This window comes from Ambystoma mexicanum, chromosome 4q (assembly GCF_040938575.1).
Source record: "Ambystoma mexicanum isolate Mex_15411 chromosome 4q, UKY_AmexF1_1, whole genome shotgun sequence".
Classification (NCBI taxonomy): Eukaryota; Metazoa; Chordata; class Amphibia; order Caudata; family Ambystomatidae; genus Ambystoma; species Ambystoma mexicanum.
This window is the reverse complement of record NC_090928.1, coordinates 593,168,472-593,186,474: the sequence shown is the minus strand read 5'-3', so window position 1 is coordinate 593,186,474 and position 18,003 is coordinate 593,168,472. Positions and strand designations below refer to the sequence as shown.

Genomic DNA, 18,003 nt, shown 5'->3' with positions numbered 1-18,003 from the left:
ATAAACTACATTAGATTCAAATCCATTACCCATCTCTGCAATCAGCCCAGAATAATTGTTTGAATCTAGATTGCCTTTTCTATCCAGACATATTTGGGGAAAGAAAGTATCCGAAGTGAGACATTATTCAGGGAAATTGGGGAAGTGTTTACTGTGTTATGCAATATCCATTTGGTAACCATGTTATATAAAAGAAAATATCAAGTAACCTGAAGAGTGTGTTTGTCGTGTTGATCCTCCTTGTCATCCTCACACATGACAGTGCCCGCAGTAAATCTACTTTGCAAACTAAAGCACTTTCAAAATGTTTTTTAAACCCATGGGGGTGTAAAAAAGCAATAAAAAGCTGCTTATTAAATGTCTCTTGGGTAGTGGCTTTATTGAGCATTTGAAAACTGGAGTATGGTAGTAAGAGAAGCTGAACAAGGTTTGCCTTGACACACATTCTACAGCAATAAATATAAAAAGACAGCTCGCACAGAAAAACTGGATTTCAAAATTGACTTTCATTTCTCGTTTGAGTCAAACCGCAACAAAGCATATCTCCAATTTTCAGATTCTCCACAACAGGGTAATATGATAAGCAGACAATTTCCAGGAATAACTTACTGATCCGTAGGTTCTCCTTTGGCCAGTTTCTCAGCACATGCAAATGCTCCCTTGTGAATCCAGCAGTACGTATCCACAGCCACAGTCTGTCCTTTGAACTTCTTAACATGGATGGGTTCAGATGCCTCCTTGAGGAACTGCAGCAAGCCTTGTATTCCCATTTCTATACAGTGCTGTGTTAGAAGACGAGGGAATAAAATTAAAATAAAAGCATGAAAAAGAAATATGTTCATAAGTAAGCGGGCACTTTGAAGAGCATTATTTTACAACGAAAAAACAATTGGTTGGAAATTGCTGTCAACCAGATTTGATTCTACATATGTTTTGCTAAAACAGAGGCTTGCGTAAAATGAAGTAAAAGTTAAAATAAACTAAGTCAAGTATTGGAGAAAAAAAACACAAGATAAACACAAGAAACTCTAAACACCCATTCAGCAAATTCAGCAACTGCAATTTAAAACGATACATGTTGCAAATCTCAAAGTATCATGTTTTATGAGCAGTTATGGAAAATTAGATGCATGAGAACAGCCAGGCTCTGAATATGTACAAGTCTAGCATACACAAATGTTGGCCTCATTTTGTCTACAAGGGGTCGGGAGTAGAGATAAACGCAGAGGAATACACCCAACTGTGTTGTGCAACTAGAGAGGTTTACTGAAAAAAGAAGTGACATAATATGGTTGTCTTTAAAGCCTGTTAGTTTTGTTTAGACAATTAACTAGGAATTAGCAGATTATACCTCAACCAAATTTGGGGGGGTATTGGGGAGGGGGAATATTTAATGCTGGTCAACACAGGGGCCAGTATAAAGGACTAGACAGTAATTAAACAGGGACAGGTGGGGATCCGAAGTCGGGTGGAGGTGTTCTGGTCGCGGGGGAGGAGCGCCCCCGCCCCACCGGAGGACCGGACCAGACGCCCATAGCTGACCGCACCACCCATCAAGCCACACTAGAAAGTACGGTCCCTGGGGAAAGGGCACACAAGGATTGGTTCCTGTCCACACCCCGGCCCTAGAAGGCCCTGTGGGCCCAAAGGGAAACTGCGCTGGGGGCGTAGTGGGTGCTAGGATTCCAACACACGGCTGTAGCCGTAGACCCTGTCGCAGCTCCTGCACCTGGTACAACTCCAACCCAAGCCCAAATCTATACCACATATAACCCCAGGTGCCTTCAGCCCGCCCCCAATCATAAGCACCCTACAACACGCCTAGGGCTGCGCGCCCCTTTCCTCTACAAGGGAGCAGAGCCCAACTCGGTGACGCTGTCACGCTAGATACCCCCTGCCGAGTCACAACTTCCCCCAGGCGCCGCCACAAGAGAACCAACAACCGCCTGGCTCCCCTCGGAGGGCAGCAATACGCATTTTCCCTGAGAGCGCCCTATACCAAGTCTAGACCCTGCCCCCTCCCCCCAACCACAGCATCAAAACAGGCAGTCCTGAACCTAGGGCAAGCACCTGAAGAACTTTCTACGGTCTCCCTGCTGAGTCTATCACCAGGACCACAGCACATAAGGCAAGGAGCTTGTGCCTGCACCAAAGGCAACGCAGAGGGTTGGGCCCCCACCTTTGGGACGTGTGCCCTCCTCTGTACAACCGCCGGCCTCTCGCCCTGTTAAGACCCGGACAGGCGGGCCAGCGACGAAGGGAAACGGAACAGGCAACTGTGTCTCCACCTGAACTTTAACTCAAGCCAAGGCGCCCTGTTAAGGGTCCTGCCCCACGCAACCCCTTCAGTACGTACACTCGGGCCCACACCAACACTGAAGCACCCTTGGCATCGTATCAGTCCCACAGACAGAAGCCAGCTGGAACGGAGGGTAGGGCCCCTGGAATCAGGGCGTGTGGCTCCTCCCACCCATGGACCCCCGGTCCGCAGTACGCCCTGCACAGCGTCCCAGTAGATACTTCTAGAACTATACAACATGACAATGCAGAGGGTAGGGCCCCCACTCCCGGGGCGTGTGCCTCCTCGCACACCAGTACCAGATGAACACTAAGAGCAAATTGGACAAATACGCATATACCCCCTTACCTCCGGAAGCAAAGCCAAGACCCATAATGTCACTTGAAGCCTCGGAGACAGGGGACGCAGCCACCAAGGGGGACATCGCTGTCCTCTTGAGTGAAATCTGAAACATGGGCGCTAACCTTGGCGGCAAAATTGACAAAATGACCCAGAGAGTGGACAACATTGAGGAGAGGCTGGAGGGCATCGAGAACAATCAAGCCTTGATAGACACTCTGGAAGCCCAACTAGACCGCAGGATGCGCACCATAGAGAAGAGGGAAGATGAAATCCGTCTTAAAATAGACAATTTAGAAAACAAAGAAAGAAGGAATAACCTACGGTTTTTTGGGATTCCAGAGCATGAGGGGGGAAACAGAAGAGGACTTCAAACAAACAATACACAAAATCATCAAAATCCTAACAGCGGACAAGGACATTGATGAACTCAAAACCGAGAGGATACACAGAGCCGGCGGCCGACCAGGTGGCCCGAGGTCCGTCCTTGCCAGATTCCACAGATATCAGGACAGAACACGGATACTCGCGAAAGCCAGAGCCGGGGGCTCCCTCACCCTCGGGGTGCTCAGATCACCATCGATCGGTATCTGTCCTCACTCACCTTGGCCCTGAGACGCCTTTGTAGCCCCTTAACGAAATGGCTTAAAGACCAAGGCACAAGATAGGTGGGGATAGCCTTTCTCCCTTAAGTTCGAATACGGAAGCAGAAAGATCCTGCTCCGCTCCGAAGAAGAAATTCGAGAATGCATTGCAGACCTCCTTGGGACAGGACCGAGGGGTGGAGCACAAGAGGGCCATGTGCAGGACAGACTGGGCTGGGAGCTCCAGGGCCCGAGAAGGAAGAGAGTCAAGGGATCCAGAAAGTACAGACGACCCAATGACACACCAGACAGTAACAAATGACACGTCTCATTTAAGTCCCGTATCCCGGCGAAGTCCACCTCGAAATTATTTTAGGAGGACGTATTTACATTGCAGAACTCGGCACACCCTGGCTGCTGGACCAGATTCAGGGTGTGTCCGCTGCCCGGGCGGCAGGGACGAGCAGCCAGTGGACGATGAACCCGGAAACCGCATGCATCACCACATATGCCATTTTATAGTTAAAGTTGGTGTTTACCATAATGTTGTTAATTACAATGTTTGAATGAAGGGGGGCAGGGCATAAAACGTTATAACGATAATAGTTGTAGTCAGGGTCATGCGGTTACGACCCCCTTCGGTGGTCCGACAGTAGACCGGCTGTATACATCCAGTCCAACTCGGACGCCATCGATCCACAATGCAGACCCTCATAGAAAAAGCGAAGAACGAAGAGACGAGACTGAGGGCAACGGGTATTATATTTAATACCTTGGAAGGGAGGGAAGGCCAAATATTTTACAGCCTCAGTTTGTTGGAGGCAGTTATCAGGTTACTTCCACTGCTGCGACTTCTCGCGACGGGCGACACAACATGATGAGCGAATCCAAAGGGCACACCAATGATCTACGGACATGACAATCCAAGTGACAGGCATGGCACACTCAAAATTGGCACGCTGAGCGTCAAAGGGCTAAATTCTCCCACCAAAAGATTGCTAGTATACAGAAAGTTCAAGAGGGCGAAGCTGGACGTACTGTTTTTACAAGAAACCCGATACACCAAAGGAGACGAGAGGAAAGTTCTATACACCAAATCAAGCTCCAAATACTGGGGCTCAGGCCCTCTCAAGAAAGCTGGAGTTGGCATCTTAGTCAACAAAGCGATCCGGTTCGAACACTTAAAAACCTGGGCTGATGTAAGTGGAAGAGCGCTGGTTCTGGTAAGCAAAATACAAGGCACCATCATCACACTCGCGTCCATATATGCACCCAACACTGGACAGTCCAGGTTCCTACAACAAACAGTCCCCAAAGTTATGACTGAAGCGGGGGGAGAGGTGATCCTGGGAGGCGACCTGAACTCGTGGATGGACCCAGATCTTGATAGACAGGCAGGTAACCCACTTGCAGCCCCACCATCTGGCCCCGGTCGCTCACAAGTCACGGACATGGACGCCTACAACCTCAAGGGCGCATGGAGATACATGAACCCGAATCAAACAGCTTTCACCTTCTACTCTACACCGCACGCAACGTTCACCAGAATGGACTACATATATCTCACCCCTGAACTCACCGAGGGAATGGTCGAATCCAGCATATCTCCCGTAACATGGTCGGACCACGACATGGTCTTAGTCACTGTCGACCGGATGGCTCTCCCCCAAAAGAGCTCTAAATGGCGATGAAACTAATCCCTCTTTAAAGACCCGATCGTTCGGGATTAACTTGAGCAGGACATCACCCAATACTTTGAATAAAATAATACAGGTGAAACTTCTGTAAACACAGTGTGGGAGGCAGGTAAAGCCACCTGAAGAGGACTGCTCATCAAAGAGGGAGCCGCTAAGAAAAGATAACGCCAACTCATAGAAAACAGGCTCCGAAAAGAAATCTCCCAACTTGACTTCATCGCCCAATCCTCAGGCCCCGATAGGCTACAAAAAAATGGACCAAGCCAACAGCAAGAGGGAGGAATTGCGGCAACTAGAAACTGGCAGCATTGTGCACAAACTCCAATGTCTTAAGCAAAAACAATATGAATGTGGAGATAAGGCAGGTGTCTTACTTGCCGCAAGAGTCAGGGCCACGCAAAGAGCGATGGGTCCCAACGATACGCAATGAAGGAACACCTCACGGACACCGTTCTCCCAATATCCCTGAAGTCTTTGCTGACTTTTACAAGAAGCTATACACCTCAGATGCCGCCCCACACCCAGAGGCGATCACCAAATATATTAACAAAGTGTCACTCCCGACCCTCCCCCTGGATGTAGCACAAGCCATAGACACCCCTATCACAGGAGAGGAGATTGAAGAGGCGATCAAAAGATTCCCTGTAGGGAAAGACCCCGGAAACAATGGCTACACAGCAGGATTTTACAAGACTTTTAAGGACGCCCTCCTCCCATTCATGATCGAGCTCTTCAATAACATCCTCCAATCAGGCGTGGCGCCCGAATCCTTCTCAGAAGCACTAATAACCGTCATACCCAAGGAAGGCAAGGACCCAGAACTGTGCGCTTCCTACTGCCCAATTTCCCTCCTAAACATTGATGCCAAGATTTATACGAGAGTCCTCACCGCGCGGCTTGAGTCACACATGCCAGCTATAATTCATAACGACCAAGTGGGTTTCATCCTTGAAAGGCAAGGCGCTGATTCTAGAAGACCCTCCACCTCATACACGAGGCCAAAAAGATGCCCAACACGCCTGCATTATTTTCGATCGATGCCGAAAAAGCATCCGAGTTGAATGGCACTTCCTCGAGGCCACATGAAAGAAAATTGGCCTTGGCCCCACCATCCGACTAGGGATCAAAGCCGTTTACACCTCTCCACGTGCTTCTGTAGTAGTGAACTCCCAATACTCCCGCTAGTTCCCCCTCAGTAGAGGAACAAGACAAGGTTGTCCCCTCTCGGCAATTCTCTGCTTTGTGCACATGCCGCCGTGGAGGGAATGCGAGTAAACGGCAGAGAGTATAAGCTGGCCTTGTACGCAGACGACATCCTGCTTCACGTACTAAATCCGATGTCATCAATCCCCCGAGCGATCCGCCAGATAGAAGAATACGGCACACTCTCAGGTTTTAAAATAAACAAAACCAAATCCATCCTCTTCCCGCTCCACGAACCCTCCCCAGACCATCAAATAGACCTCAAGCACCTAGGACTAGTCATTGGTGGCCCAACACTGAGATACTTGGGGGATCAACCTAACAAGAGAACTCAAAAACCTGAATGAAGCAAACTTTCCCCAACTCCTCGACACCCTTAAAGCGGATCTCATAAAATGGAAATCACTTACAATCTCCTGGATGGGACGTTTAATTGCTATCAAGATGGTGAGCCTCCCACGCCTTCTATACCCCTTCCAGGTCCTGCCCATCACAATCCCGGACCAATTTTTCAAACAAGTTAAAAAGGCCATATTAGAATTCCTATAGAATGGGGAAAAATCCCAGGATGCCCTATGAAACCCTGATACTACCGAAGGAGCAGGGGGGAGTGGGCCTCCCGGACATAGAGCGATATTATCAGACGACATAACTTAGAATCCTGTTCCCCGCACCTGCGTAACAGAAGGGACCTGCAATGGGTTCAGTTGGACAATGATAATTTGACCCCCACTACTCTCGCAGAGTTGTTATGGGTCTCCAGATCGAAACTGATAAAAAGATTGTGCAACCACCCAATACTTGGGACGCTGTGGAATATATGGAAGGAAGGGACTGTCCGGAGTTACAACATGGCCCTCTCCTCTGAGCCACCTCTGGTCCCCTGGGATCAGAGAGGAAATCCCTGAACACGCCAGATATCAAGCTTGGTTCGATGCTGGTCTTGAAAGAGTCGGCCAGTTGTGGCGAAACGGGAAATTCATCACAATCACAGAACTAGAGGAAGCTCGTCAACTACATCCGTTTCCGATCTTCTTGTACCTGCGATTGAAAGGTGTATTATCCAAGAGGGAATGGAAAGCTAAAACACAAAGAGAACTCACGCCTTTCGAGACAATTTTGGACATGACCAACACAAATAAAGGCCTTATAGCACGCATGTACAGCGCTCTGATCTGTAAGGAACAAACCTCAAGTACTCGCCTGAAAGTGAGATGGGAAAAAGATTTCGGCAGGGAATTCGATCAGCAGGCTTGGGACAGAATTTGTGAAACACCATCCAGAATATCAATTGCAGCCCAGTATAAGTTGCATGCAATAAAGCTACTCCATAGGTGGCAGTATGACCCACGCAGGCTTTCCAAAATGTTTCAGTCCTCCAGATCAGAGTGCTGGCGGGAATGCGGCATGGATGCCGACTATTGGCACATGTGGTGGGACTGCCCCAAGGTTCGAATTTATTGGCAAGAAGTCCTGGGATGGATCAAATGGTTAGATGGCATAGAAAGAGTTAGAAAGAGTACCGTCTCCCCCTTCTGATCCTCTTTGGTCTTGAAGAAGAGGACGATGAACTGATTAGAGTAAAGGACTGGCATCCCCCCTACTATTAGCTGCCAGAGCGGGCTGGTCATCAAATGGAAGTCTCCATGCCTTCCAGTTAAAAAAGACTGGATACAGATCGCAACAAACATTTACACAATGGAAAAGATTACGGCATCCCTCCACGATAAGGCTGCACGGCACGAAGAGGCCTGGTCCGACTTTGCCACTCACTACATTGCCGATTCAGAAAAAAGCGATCCGACGCATCAAGGAAGTTAGGAAACACTCAGCCCCTGCACGAACAGAGTGTCACAGGAGGCGCCGCCAGTTCAACATGCCCGTCACAAACTTAATAAACTTAAGCATTCTTAACTCAAGCGATGACCAGCACCGAATGTCACGCCGCCCGTCACAAATTGCTACAACAAACGCCAAGACCTGCAAGTTTTATGAACACTGCCAAGGGGTGGAAGGGAGGGGGGTAAGGGTTTAAAACATCCTGCCAATAGGGGGGGACACGTATATGATGTTAAAATGTTCTTCAGGTGGAACAAAATTGTTTCTCTAATATAACCATGTGAATATAACATGCACCCACCTGTATGTCCAATATCTATGTTAAAAAATCATACAAATTTAAAAAATAAAATAAAAACAGGGACAGGTGAGAAAGGTAGAAACATGGAAAGGTTCCAGTTGCCCATTTGAGAAAACCAAACATTTGGCCGATGCAGGAACTGAACAACAGAGATAAACCAGTTTGGACGAGTAGGAAAACTCGGAATAGGATAAAGCTTCGGACTCCAAAATCAGTGTTAGGCAAGATTATGTGCTGCACTCTTTGGGAGACTACAGCAACCTTGATCACCTGGCAACAGGAACCCAACCTTTGGTAGAAGTCTGTACTACACAGGTTGTTAGTGTGGCTGAGCAGCCAGGCTGATCTGAAGAGGGGTCAATGTGAGCAGTAGGGTTTTTACACAGAGATTTACAATGACAAGTATTCAAATAAACAGTCAGTTCAATAAGCCTTCTTCAGAAGGGAGAAATATATCAGTAACACACAAATACACTTGAAAAAAAACACTTTGTTTCTCTAAATCAGCAAGTACCCATTTGGGATGGCACACAGATGTTTCCTATACCCTGAGGTGACTTAAAGGTTAAAACAAATATTCTGAAGCAGGTAAGTACTTTTTAACCTTCCAATGCAAAGTAAATTAACCCTTTCCTGGAGAAAAGGCAAGACACTAAGTCAGAGTTAAGAGTCTTTCAGGGAGCCAGGCCAGCCAATGTCAATTAAGCAAAGCCTAGGTGAACTGAAGCACTTCTTGCAGGTAAGTAAAAGTCTTGCACAATGTTTTAGAAGTCTTTGTAGAAAAATAGAATCACTGTAGGTCCACAAGTTGGGAGGCTTGTGAGGGGCAAATCTGCAAGCAACTCTTCAAAAGCAACCAAGACAAGTCTCAACTGAGAACAAGCAAGGCTATACAACAAGAGGTAAGTCCCCTTAGTTTTACAGTACCTTTGGTTAGAAGAAACTGGTTCCAGCTGGCTTCCGTTCCTGTGTAGGTATGCAGATCCTGTTCCTGGGCCTCAGTCGTGGGGACAAGAGGGGGGACGTCTGGGGATTCCTGCACTACCAAGTGAAGGTCGGCGGCAGCAATGGGCAAACTTCAGATCAGCTGCACTTCCCGGTTTCAGATCCTCGTGTCTCTAGCAAATAGCAACACTGCGGTTCTCGGACACCTCGCATCTGGGGTCCAGCACTCTGTTGAGGTGGGTACGGCTTGGTCACTCCTGCTTCCTGGGCGTTCGGAGGATCTTTCCTGGAGCTCGGGGCAGACTTAAGACAGACACTCACTCGATTCTGCAGCAATGGAAGTACAGCCAGCTCCGAGAGGATTTCCAGATGAGCTCGTCTTGAGGTCGATTGGTCCCACCAACCCACAGGGAGAAGACGTCCTTTGCAGGTCTTCTCTAGTCGAGGCAAATTCGGAGCTTCAGCACAGCAGCAGGGCTTCACCAACCAACAGTCCAGGAGTTGCAGCAGGCGTCTCTTCCAAGTTCTTCTTCGGATTCCTTCATCCAGTGGTCGACTCTGCCTTGCAAGCAAAAAGCCTTACCCTTTTTTTGCAGGCTTCTCCCATTCAGTCACAGCCTAGCTGTCAATCACACGGCAGGGTGGCTGTCCTCAGAGGACAGCAATACAGCCAATCACCATTTAGTGCATTCCTGTAACCAAGGAGACTAAGCACAGGGAATTTCGGGCACCTCCCTCGCTTCCTGCCCTGCTAGACACGCTGGAGCCAGAGGCAGGCTTCACTCGTGGATCCCGCCAAATAAAAACGAACAAAGGGACCAAACCCGGTTTGGCGCACAGAGTAAATCTCAAGAAGGACCTTTCCAACAAGAAATGGCGGGAAAAAAATAAATAAATAAACTAGGCCATTTTGACTAAATGGGCGCCCATGGTTGTCTTACTGCAGCTGCAATTGCAGCCCATGGTAGAAACACACAATGGTAGGAAAAGGTAAACCACTGCTACCAGCAATTAGATGTAGAAAGGATAACAAAAATGTTACATGAGAAGCTAGACAAAGGGAATACTAAGTAACCCCTCCAGCACCCTATTGTAAAATAGCGTGTGCTGGGTCTAGAAAGTTACAAATGCAAGTAAAGTCAATTTCACTTCACTGCTCTTGGAAACAGTAGTTTCACCAAGAGAAGGTATTTAAAACTTTGGGAAATCTAAGAGACTTCCCTGTGCCACTGCACTGAAGGTGCTGCGTGTCACAATGTAAAGATGATGCGTATGGAGTTTGTCAGACTCCAAAGTCAAAAGAAACACTGAGTCCAAATCACAGAAAAATACGAGCGAGTGGGAAAAAGTCTCACTCTGTCCAGGTTAGAAATTTAAAGTCCTAAAGTCCAGCAAAAAGAACTGGGGGCCTCTAAGGTAGAAGGGAATTAGCACATTCTCAGATATGTGCTAACAGTCAGCAATGTGGTACTTGACTACATCACCCTCCTTGTCACCTCATGGTCTTTCTATATAGGTTCTGTAACGAATAGTGGGTATTCGTCCCTTCTCCCTAAGGGGGAGCCACCCCCTTTGAGGCTAGGGAGGTGAGCCTGCTCCTCAAGACACTCCCTAGGGGTATGGGCGAGTGGGACCTGAATGGGAGTGAGCCCCCCCCCCCTTTGGGGGCAAGGACTCCCACTCCAATAAGGAACCCCCACTAGGTCCAATATATCTCCTATATGGTACTGCCAGCTATGAAAACTAATCTGTCATTCTTATATTTGGCTTCAAACAAAATGGGAACAAACCAACCATACAAAGAAAAGGATATGTCTCTTTAAAAAGAGATGTGTGCATAACTGAGAAGAGTGTCTCTTGAGAGAAGAGAGAGCATAACGTGGGCGGAAATCCGGACGAGATTACAGAGCCTGCGGCTTTTGGACCAGTGAGGAACACCGAATTGAGACACTGGTGAGCAGAGGAATCCTGCAACGGGAGAACAGTTGCTCGAACGGGAAGCCAAGTTCCGTACGAGGTGGTGGCGTGACCACAACTGTATCATGGTGGGCGAAGGGCACAGCTAATGACACAGAGACCGCCCGAGGAGGGAGTGCTACAAGCTCCCCACTTACCACGTCTATAGACAGCGTCACCCTGCAGAGGAGCCAAGAACGCAGAGAAGAAGAATCATAGAAACACAAGACCCGACTGCATGCCAAGCCCCGCACAGTTCCCTTGCATTTTAAGAGGTTCCAGGGAGAACAGGAAAGGTGGGTAGACAGCTGCAAGGTCAACGTATGAGAATAAGAACATTTTTGCACAATCACAAGCATGAAAGTCAACCATTAAAGGAGCAAAACTGGAGTTATATGAAGTCAATTCAATGTGTGACGAATAATGCTGTATGGGAAACCTCTAAAAATTGGACGCAAAAACCCTTGGAAGGGAGAAACCCCCAGGTACAGAGCCTTAAGGAGAGGAGAAACCCCACTGCAAATAAGTGTAACAAGTATTGTGAAAAGAGATTGCTAAGGGAACAGAATAAGAAAAGAGACAATCCAGTACCAAGAAATCAAGAGAGGGAAAACCAAAGTTTATGAAGTCATACAAAACCCAAGAAAGATTAACCCTCAAGAATATAGACACTATGAGACTAAAGCCACGAGGATGAGAAAGTATTCCAAGGAAAACTGTCACAAAGAAATTACAAAACCCACAAATATTTGGTATCAAGAGACTATAAGGGAAGATAACTGAAAGAATCAAATATTCTAAATTTGAGTATCAACAACCCCATGATATTTGAAAGAGAGAGCTGCTGGAAGGAAGGCAAGAAGAGCAATGACCAAGAGAAGAGCCATTCTTTTAGCCCCTTTTGAGCTATTCACATTAGTGGTAGGGCAAGGAACAGTTAGGTTTGGGATGGAGGACAGTTAGTTGTGGGCTTCCTAACAGACAAGCCCCTTTATTTGATTTAGATAGGAAGGGTGATACCTTTGTAATAGTGAAAGATAGGCCTTTTTACCTATAGTTTAAAGAAATGATGTCCACTTTGAGCGAACTCTATTTCCAGACAGAAAGCCTTTCCCAAACAGCAGCCTGTCAGAAATTAGCACATGAGCTTATTGCGCATGTATACACAGGGGTAGTAAGTGATAGCGAGGAGGGACAAATGAAAAAGGTGACTGGGGAATTGAAACAAGTCGGGGGACTGTGGTAAAAGATGCTGGTGAAATGAGGAGCAGTAGCAAGTATAGAGTGGAGAGGCAAGGGCAGGAATGCCATGGAGAGGTGAGAGCATGAGTGTAGAGTATAAGGGGGAGAGTAGTGGTAGTGTGGAGGGGGGAGAGGGAGATGGAGAAGCAAGGAGTAAGATTGGAGAGTGGTGGTGGTAGATAATAGAGAAACAGAGGGAAGGAGGAGGAATTGTCAAGGAGAGTGAGGAGGGACGGTGGTTGGAGTAGGACGAGAGAAGGGATAGCAACAGATAGACATACATAGAGGAACATCAGATCACAGACAGATAAGTGCGGCCCGAGTGTCTGAAAGCAAAAAACCCTTTCATTACATCATTGGGTATCTTAAAGCAGCAACCACCTAGGCTCCTTGAAGAGGGAGACTTAAAATAGTTCAGGCGTTTTCCTTCAGGCGACCTTAGTCAGGGTTACCAATCACAGGTTTGAGGCGGTACGACGTTCATTCATTCATTGGCAGTTTTCACTGTTTTTTACCGGGGGGAGTGGCCTGATGTCCAAGGAGTGAGGACGCAGGTTCCCTGAGCTCCGGCTAAGCCACAGCAGTCTGATCCTTTTCTGGGTGCTTCTAGCCCATATACACCATCCACACTGCGATCTGCCAGCGACCGAGGCGAGGAGCTGCGCTTTCCTTCTTACCCCGACAAAAATCGGAGCCCGAGAAGCCTCTGCCGCGATCCGGCCCGGCTCCCCCTCCTCCCCGAGCGGGAAGCACAAGATGGCGGCCGTTTCGTGCTGACAGACCCGAGGCACATATCAGCGCAGAGAGCCAGCGACACCGGAGCCGGGCTGGCCCCGCGTATCTCCTGCGGATGTTCCCTTCCTAGGGCTACAGGGCGTACCCGCGGGCTGGCTGCCGGAGCCCACAAGAATGCCATTTGGAACCGGGGGTGCCCCTCCCCCCACGGCCCGAGCATCCTGGACAACGGCCTCGGGCCGACGCTGCCACGCAGCGAGGAGTCAGTGTGCGGCTGGCACACACCGAGGTAACTGGACCGGCAGCACTTGGGGATCATCTCAGCGGGAGCACCTCCTCCACGACACACGCGCCCCGCTTACATATTGAGGAACGGCGCTGATCCATATCCTGGAGACAGTGCGTGATCAACGCACTTGGCGATTGTCCCTCCGGAGGGCCCCCGATCTACGAGCCGGGTGTCCGGTGTGCCTGTTGGGGGGAGACTCCGTTCCGCGCCGAGGGGGCGGTGCGGGAACAGATTGTGACGGAACCCATTAAGCCCTCGAAGACCATTCATGGCACTCCCTGACAGTCACTCCAGCATCGGGGAGCCGCTCCCCGACACAGAGCTTCCTCCATCGGCGGTGCTGGGGTCGCCAGTCATCTGCCCATTGCCACAACACCAGAACATTGGGGACCATCCACGGCAGTCCCAGACAGTTACTTCAGCATCGGGGAGCCGAGCAGCCGCTCCCCGACAGCCAGCCAACTGCCCATTGCCACAGTACCAGAACATCGGTGTCCATCCACGGCACTCCTAGACAGTCAATTCAGAATTGGGGAGCCGAGCAGCCGCTCCCTGACACAGAGCCTCCTACATTGGCGGGGCAGAGGTAGCCAGCCATCTGCCCATTGCCACGACCCCAGAACATTACCGTCATGTAATGGGCACATCCAGGTTCTCCCAACCACGTCTCCCCTACACACAATAATGCTAGCGTGGTGAGATCCTTCCTTGGGGCACGCATAGGTCCCATTATCAGCGCTCCCTGCCTGCCAAGAAAACTTACCACCGTCAAGGAGTACGGCCACCCCATAGGGGGCAAATCAATCAATTGGACACCGCGGATCCACGCTACGGCGCCCCCCCCCCCCAGTGCTCCGACCATATGATACATTGCCTGGACAGTGTTATTTCAAGAGCCCCCAAGGAGGCCCCCCAGCATCATAGACCACTGCAGAAGGGGCATGGTCGCAGACCTAAACGCCATTTATGCCACTGACACAAGGCGCCACCATGCCTTAGGGTCCAGACCATCACTGTGTGGCAGAACTGCACTGTCGTACACTGGGTTGTGACAAGCTGTAAGAGATCACACACTCTACTTCTCTGAGGGAGAGCTATAGACACTTTGCATTATCCAACGGGACCAGGGGAAGTAGAGATGGCCGCTGCAAGGAACAAAGCCAAGAATGCCACTTTGGACCCTTTCATAACAGCCAAGCCTCACCCTACTGCCCAATCTACCCCAAAAGGCTCAGCAACACACGATGGCCCTGACTGAGACAGACACAGACACAGACACAGACACAGACACACACACACACAGACACAGAGAGAGAGAGAGAGAATTCAAAAATCACCATATACCCTGATTATACTCAATCGGTGCAGAGAGTGAGGAATTCCTTTGTCCCGATCAAGGCTAGGCAGAGGAGACTAAACCTAAAATACATGCTGCTGTACCCTTCACGATTGAAGGTAATTTACAAAGGGCGTGCGATATTCTTAGAGTCACCGGAAGCAGCTACCATGTGGATGGAACATAACAACCTGGCTGAGGTCCCCATGGAACCCACACCTGAGATACACAATGAAAACAGCTAAGGATGATCGCTTGGTGTCCCAGCTAGGGCACCCATGGCCCTTGTAGTATACCATAAAACAGAACGAAGCTACACTACCACTGAAGCAAAACTACGACATGAGAATGCTAAATGACTGCAGGGCTCACCTGACCTCCTGCACATGGACACAAATCACGGACCCGCAGATGACACCACTCGCGGCAGAGACCCGGATTGGGTCAGACAGCGCGAGAGCGCCCGAGCACTGCACCCCGGTGACAGAAGCTGGGTGCGTTAGTTACAGTTACTTTTTCCAAGTTGTTATTGTTTCGACTGTCCTATCTCAGATGAACAATGGCCGGACTGGTTTGGACATTGGACCGGAGGCAGGGGCTGCCCATCCTATACAAGCGGAACAATATGTGACATATGATTCGACGCATATAGCCCAGACGGGAGGCAGGGTGCTCCCCGTTATAAGGAACCCACTCATGCAATGGCAGCAAGACTCAAGTTAATCACATGGAACGTTAGAGGGATGGGAACCTATATACGGAGAACCGAATATACTCATACCTGAAGAGAAAAAGGGTATCACTTGCCCTCCTTCAAGAAACACACCTTACCACGGAAGCCACAGACAAGATGGTAAGCTACTGGGGGGGCCAGGGCAACGGCGCATCCTACTCAAGGTAGGAAAGAGGAGTGTATACGTGGGTGAGTCCAGAAACACCGTTTCACCAAATGGGGGTAGAATTGGACAAAGAAGGCAGATACGTGATAGTGTGGGGCATGCTTGAGAACTCCCCTTTGTGCATAGTAAACTCATACTTCCCTCAACACAGCATACCCTCTCACATCAAGGAGTTATGTGCCAGATTATTGCATTATGGAGAATATACTTTTATATGGGGAGGAGACTTCAATTCCGTCATGAACGTCAAATTAGGCAGACCCGTCACGCCACGTATACCTAACAACGTTTCCTCAGGGTCCCTCTCTAGGATGGTTGCAGACCTACATTTAACTGACATTTGGAGAGACCTTCACCCCTTCGACAGATCATATATTTATTCTACTCGGCTCCCCATAACCTGCTCACCAGGATAGATTACTTTTTCATCGCCAACGAGCTAACCCTGCAAGTTGAATCGGCAGATTACATGGGCAGATCAATCTCGGATCACTCCCCTTTACTGTTACAGCTCTGCTTCAAGGGCCCTCGCCCACCTATCCCGATGTGGCGCATGCCAGTAGACACCCTAACCGACCCCGCATTTAAGGAAACCCTAGGTGAAAAGCTAGAAGAATATTTAGGGATCAATAAGGGATCAGTCGGGAAACGGAGCACACTCTGGGAGGCGATGAAAGTAGTAACAAGGGGAGAGATAATTGCTGAAGCAGGCGGGATCAGGAGGCAGCTGAGAAGGGAGCTAAAGACAGCAGAGGAGAAAATCAGACACCTCGAAAGCGACGGCCCATCGCCACTGAGAAGGAACCAGAACTGAAAACGATCAGAGAAGACTGCAGGGTTGCATGGGAAAGACTCTCAAAGTTTGACTTCTCTGTACGCACCCTGAAGGCCCACAAGGAAGCAGATAGGCCGGGTAGAATACTCGCATGGCTATGCAGGAAGGAACACCCGAGACCAGCCCTCAAGGAGATCAAAGATAGGAAGGATGACAATGCATTACTTACCGTAAAAGCATTTCTGATGGTTGTATCTGCTTAGATTCACATGCTGTGCATAGGTCCGACATCCAGTGGTCACTGCGGAGTATTGCATTTTGTTTTTCGTAGTCGAAAAGGGACGTCGACAAGGCGTGTCTGAAACACTATCCCTATAGTGACGTGCGTTGTACCCACAATCCCTCACGCGTCGATGTCCCTCAGATTGTTTTTACAGGCGATTAATGATGTTTTCGTGGATTTCTATACTGAGCTATATGCCCACGGGAATCAGATTCCTATGGCAGATATAAGAGACAAGTTGGCCGAAGTAGGACTACCCAGGTTGAATCAGGAACAGCGGGATACGCTGGGAGAGGCCATCACGGTTGAGGACATTTCAGATGCAATTAGATCCCTTTCCACATGCAAGTCCCCCGGGACTGATGGTTTTACCCCAGAATTTTACAAGGCCTATGAGGAGATTTTGTCCCCTGTATTGCACGCAGTCTACATGGAGGCATATGAGTCTGGAACTCTTCCTAATACCATGAGAGAGACCCTCATAGTCCCAATGCTCAAGCCAGGTAAACCATCCGACGAGTGTGACTCATATCGCCCACTGGCGCTCCTAAACTACGACAGCAAGATATTAACAACCATATTGGCTAAGAGGCTCTCGAGGGTGATTGGATCTCTGGTACATGAAGATCAAAATGGTTTCGTTCCTGGACGAAACACTACTGCCAACCTCAGGAGGTTCCAACATATAATAGCACAAACAACCGAATGCAAGGAAGACCTAGCAGTACTCTCACTTGATGCCATAAAAGCCTTTGACTCAATTTATTGGGAATGGCTGATTGAGACTCTGAGGGAGTTTGGGCTCGGAGAACATTTCATCCGTTGGATCAAGGTGCTCTACAGCAACCTGGTAGCAAGAGTAAAAACAGGAGCCATGGTGTCAGGAGCCTGGTCTATTCAGAGGGGTACCAGACAAGGATGCCCGCTGACACCAATGCTGTTTATCCTGGGTTTGGAACCAGTGGCAATCTACTTCAGGAAGCAGTTTTTTGACGCTGGCATCAACATTGGTGGGTCGGACAATATTATTTCTTTATACGCAGATGATGTCCTCCTATATCTGCGAGACCCCCTGAAGAATGCCCCAACAGTACTGGATGTCCTGGATAATTTTGCGAAATACTCGGGGATAAAATTTAGCAGACAGAAGTCATGCTCGTTCCCACTTGCAAGTCTAAGGGGAAAGCCTGTGGAAGAGCTTCCTGAGATCGGGATCCGTTGGCAGGTGGACGCCTTTCGCTATCTAGGCCTTACTATCACACACACACCAGTATCCACCCA

At 48.9% G+C, this 18,003-nt stretch overlaps 1 protein-coding gene across 1 annotated transcript in view; it reads right to left on the bottom strand.

Moving 5' to 3' along the window:
- The window catches only part of EXO1 (exonuclease 1), a 373,191-nt gene that overhangs the window by 320,035 nt on the left and 35,153 nt on the right, over positions 1 to 18,003 (bottom strand). Inside the window, exon 2 of the mRNA XM_069608142.1 lies at positions 610 to 782. Coding sequence (XP_069464243.1) covers positions 610 to 770 — 161 coding nt within the window. The 5' untranslated portion in view covers positions 771 to 782. The remainder of the gene's footprint in view (positions 1 to 609; positions 783 to 18,003) is intronic.